Genomic DNA, 3,075 nt, shown 5'->3' with positions numbered 1-3,075 from the left:
ACCTATTACACTATTGGGGATTATTGACTCTACTAATATTAAGTAAATCTGGCGTAATTTAGGTGGTTCTAGAATTTAGTTTAGATTTCTTAAAATATTATATTATAAGTTTAAAAAACTAGCTATAAAAATACTTTTAAAAACTTGAATGTTACATTTATTAGTTGTTTATTTCCAAAAGTATACACAGTAAACAATAATAATAGTTATTATTTTCTTATTATGCCAATAGAGCTTGTATCAACCACACGATTGGAAAATAAATATTCAATGAATTATTAATTTCACTGTTAAGAAAAATAGATCATAAATTTGAATATTGTTGATAAAAATTGAAATGTTAATAAAATGTTTTTAAAATATCAGTGAAATAATATCAACCTCGTTGTCTTGTAATAATTGTATCGTCAAACTCTCGAGGAATACGATCTTCGATAAGTTCAATTATTTTTATTTGTTTTTGTCTGACGATTATCTGAAACCGAACTAAACGTTCATTTAAGTATCTCAAAAATAACTCAACATATGACTTCTTTAAGAAGTCATAGTTTTCAAGATTATCCTCTTGTGTGTTTTGAATAACTCTATTTAAAATAACTCGAGCCATTTCGGTATCATTAGTATTGTTCAAGTGTGTCGTTAAGTTTAATGCAATTTGCAATAAGTAAGGATCTGCTGGTTTAAAATTCCATTGACATAAACACATCGCTTCTTCATATGCTTTAGTCGCTTCTTTGCAAGTTGCGTCACTATTATTGGCTTCCCACATGTACCTAAAATAAAGATACATTATGTAAAATTTGTAAATAAATTTAAATCGAATGAGTATTATATTTTTTATGTAAATTTTAAGCATTCATATTTTTAACACCATCGAATTTGAATCATTATAAATAACTTTCGAATAACATGGATTATATTACATTTTGTTTTACATTTTAAACATAAGTTATGCAACTCTAGAAGATTAATAATATTGAACATATCAATTTTATCATTCAACACTATAATATTATATTGGCTATTATTATAAACTTTTAATTTTGAAAAAGGTTATATTTTATGACTATTTAAAGGAATGTTTTAAAAAAATTCTTCATCTGTTTAACAAAACTATTGTTTTTGTAGAACTTAAATGTATTTAAATGTGAAACACAATCGAATTAAAACGATATTTTTCATTTAGCACCTATGTGATTATTAAATTACAACAAAAACTACAAGATTTACCGATAGTAAACGCCTTTCATATTATAAATTAACACTTTTTCTCGAACTCCTTCCACCTTAGAGAGTAAATTTTTGTCTATGATGTAAACGACTTCGGTACAGAGGGAAATTAAATCGTTTTTGGTTTCATCCAACAATGAAGTGATAGCTGCGACGCGTTCCCGATCGGTGTCTAGGAGTGATTCCAGGTATGCTTCTAACTCACGTATACAATTACGCTTATCATTCGATAAATTATTGTATGCTTCAGATAACAGGTTAAATACTTCTTTGTTGAATGGAATATGAGGATTTTCGTCCATATATTCTTTGAAATACTTTATGGCACTGTTGTATTGACCAAGGGCCATTGAAGTATTTGCTTTTATTAAACTATTACTCATGGTGTTTGATAAACTTGTTAAATTGAAAACTAAATTACTATTTAAACTTAAAATTAGTACTGTAATAACTATTATTCAGTATACTGAAGTTTGTCCAATACTTGTTACACAGATGAACCGTTGAAAAACTGTTTACAAAATATGTGTTTCACTCGCCAATGTTTGTTGCCGTGGTAAAGTAATTTGCAGGTAGATATAGCAATTAATATATTTTTATTTTTAAATTAATGAATTTATTTGGTAAAATCTTTAAAAAAAAACCTAATGTTTAGTTTTTTCTAAAAAATAATAACTACACTCTATAGTGTGTACATTTTTTGATGTATTTTTTGCAATAAATACGATAATAATTTCCATATTTAAAAACATACACTTTCATGAATAATTAATTTTTACTTATTAAATTTTTTCATACAGTTTTAAAATATACGATTATGATAAATATGGGTGCTTGTTCCTTGTAAAGTAACAAAATGAATAATAATATTTTGCTGTTGCCATAACGTATGATATTAATGCTAATGGATTTAACTAGTAGATGATGATCAAAGTTGAGTGACGCTGAAAAACGTTGAGATTATTTTAAATGCCAAAAATTATTAGTGACTAATAATCTTTTAATTACTTTATCTTGAATGTTATGTTAATTTTATGTGTCAAAAATTATTCGTAATTATTTAGAAAACTTAAATTGAAAATTAGGTTTTTTTAAAATCTTATTATAGAAAGTGCCTACTCTGGGGTCTAAAATGCTCGTAATATTTTTTCTTATGTGAAAGTATCTACATTAATTTTGCGTGTATGAGTCTTCTTATGTATACATTTATTTATACTAAAATATCTGTACTACAGAAAAGGTTTCTAATGAAATAGTTATTTTTACATATTACACAACGTGGTACTGTTTGATTGATAATTTTCAACGTCCATAAATATGTATGGAATATGGATGATTTTTACATTTAATATATTTTTGACGAAATGCCAAATTAAATGTTAAAAATTAAGGGAAATATAAATTATCATAAAAATGAACCCTCGATCAAGTCTTAACTTTGTTATAGTGTACCATAAAAAATAAAGAAGTTAATAACGAAACTGTTAGAAATAAACAAAATTACCACAACGGTAGTGTTACCATCTCCATTGAAACATTCCACACAAATCCTATATATTATGTATCATAATTAGATACTATTCAAACATCAAAAGACTAGAAACTTATCTTTTTAACATCGCCGATCTTATAAGAAGTAAAAATCATTCAATACAACTAACATTTATTGACAATTGACTAAAGAAAACAATCCTGTTGGAAATCATGAAAATCAAACAATGAAATACGCTACAGCTTTCCTGAATATCGATTTCAAAATACTTATACAATTCTAGTAAGACTATAGACAAAATAAGACCACGAGTTCTCCCCCCCCTCCCTAAAAAAACCCTAAGAAGTAAAAAC

The 3,075-nt window shown here is 26.0% G+C and overlaps 1 protein-coding gene across 1 annotated transcript; it reads right to left on the bottom strand.

The window, feature by feature from the left end:
- Positions 1-376: 376 nt before the first annotated feature.
- LOC111034877 (14-3-3-like protein GF14 epsilon) lies at positions 377-1,613 on the bottom strand. The gene is made up of 2 exons (XM_022316283.1): positions 1,231-1,613; positions 377-773 (listed from the first exon to the last, which is right to left on the bottom strand). The coding sequence occupies exons 1-2, from the start codon at positions 1,611-1,613 to the stop codon at positions 377-379; spliced, it is 780 nt and encodes a 259-aa protein (XP_022171975.1).
- Positions 1,614-3,075: the final 1,462 nt, after the last annotated feature.

Source organism: Myzus persicae, unplaced genomic scaffold (genome assembly GCF_001856785.1).
Source record: "Myzus persicae strain clone G006 unplaced genomic scaffold, MPER_G0061.0, whole genome shotgun sequence".
In the NCBI taxonomy this organism is placed as follows: Eukaryota; Metazoa; Arthropoda; class Insecta; order Hemiptera; family Aphididae; genus Myzus; species Myzus persicae.
Note: the sequence above shows the minus strand (reverse complement) of the source record. Positions and strands in the feature narration are given on the sequence as shown.

What these genes read in the sequence shown, in the direction of transcription:
- LOC111034877 (XM_022316283.1), bottom strand. Translation starts at nt 1,613, where the DNA reads ATGAGTAATAGTTTAATAAAAGCAAATACTTCAATGGCCCTTGGTCAA. An exon ending in ATGAAAGGCGTTTACTATCG is followed by an intron (nt 774 to 1,230) that starts GTAAATCTTGTA and finishes TCTTTATTTTAG; the next exon opens with GTACATGTGGGAAGCCAATA.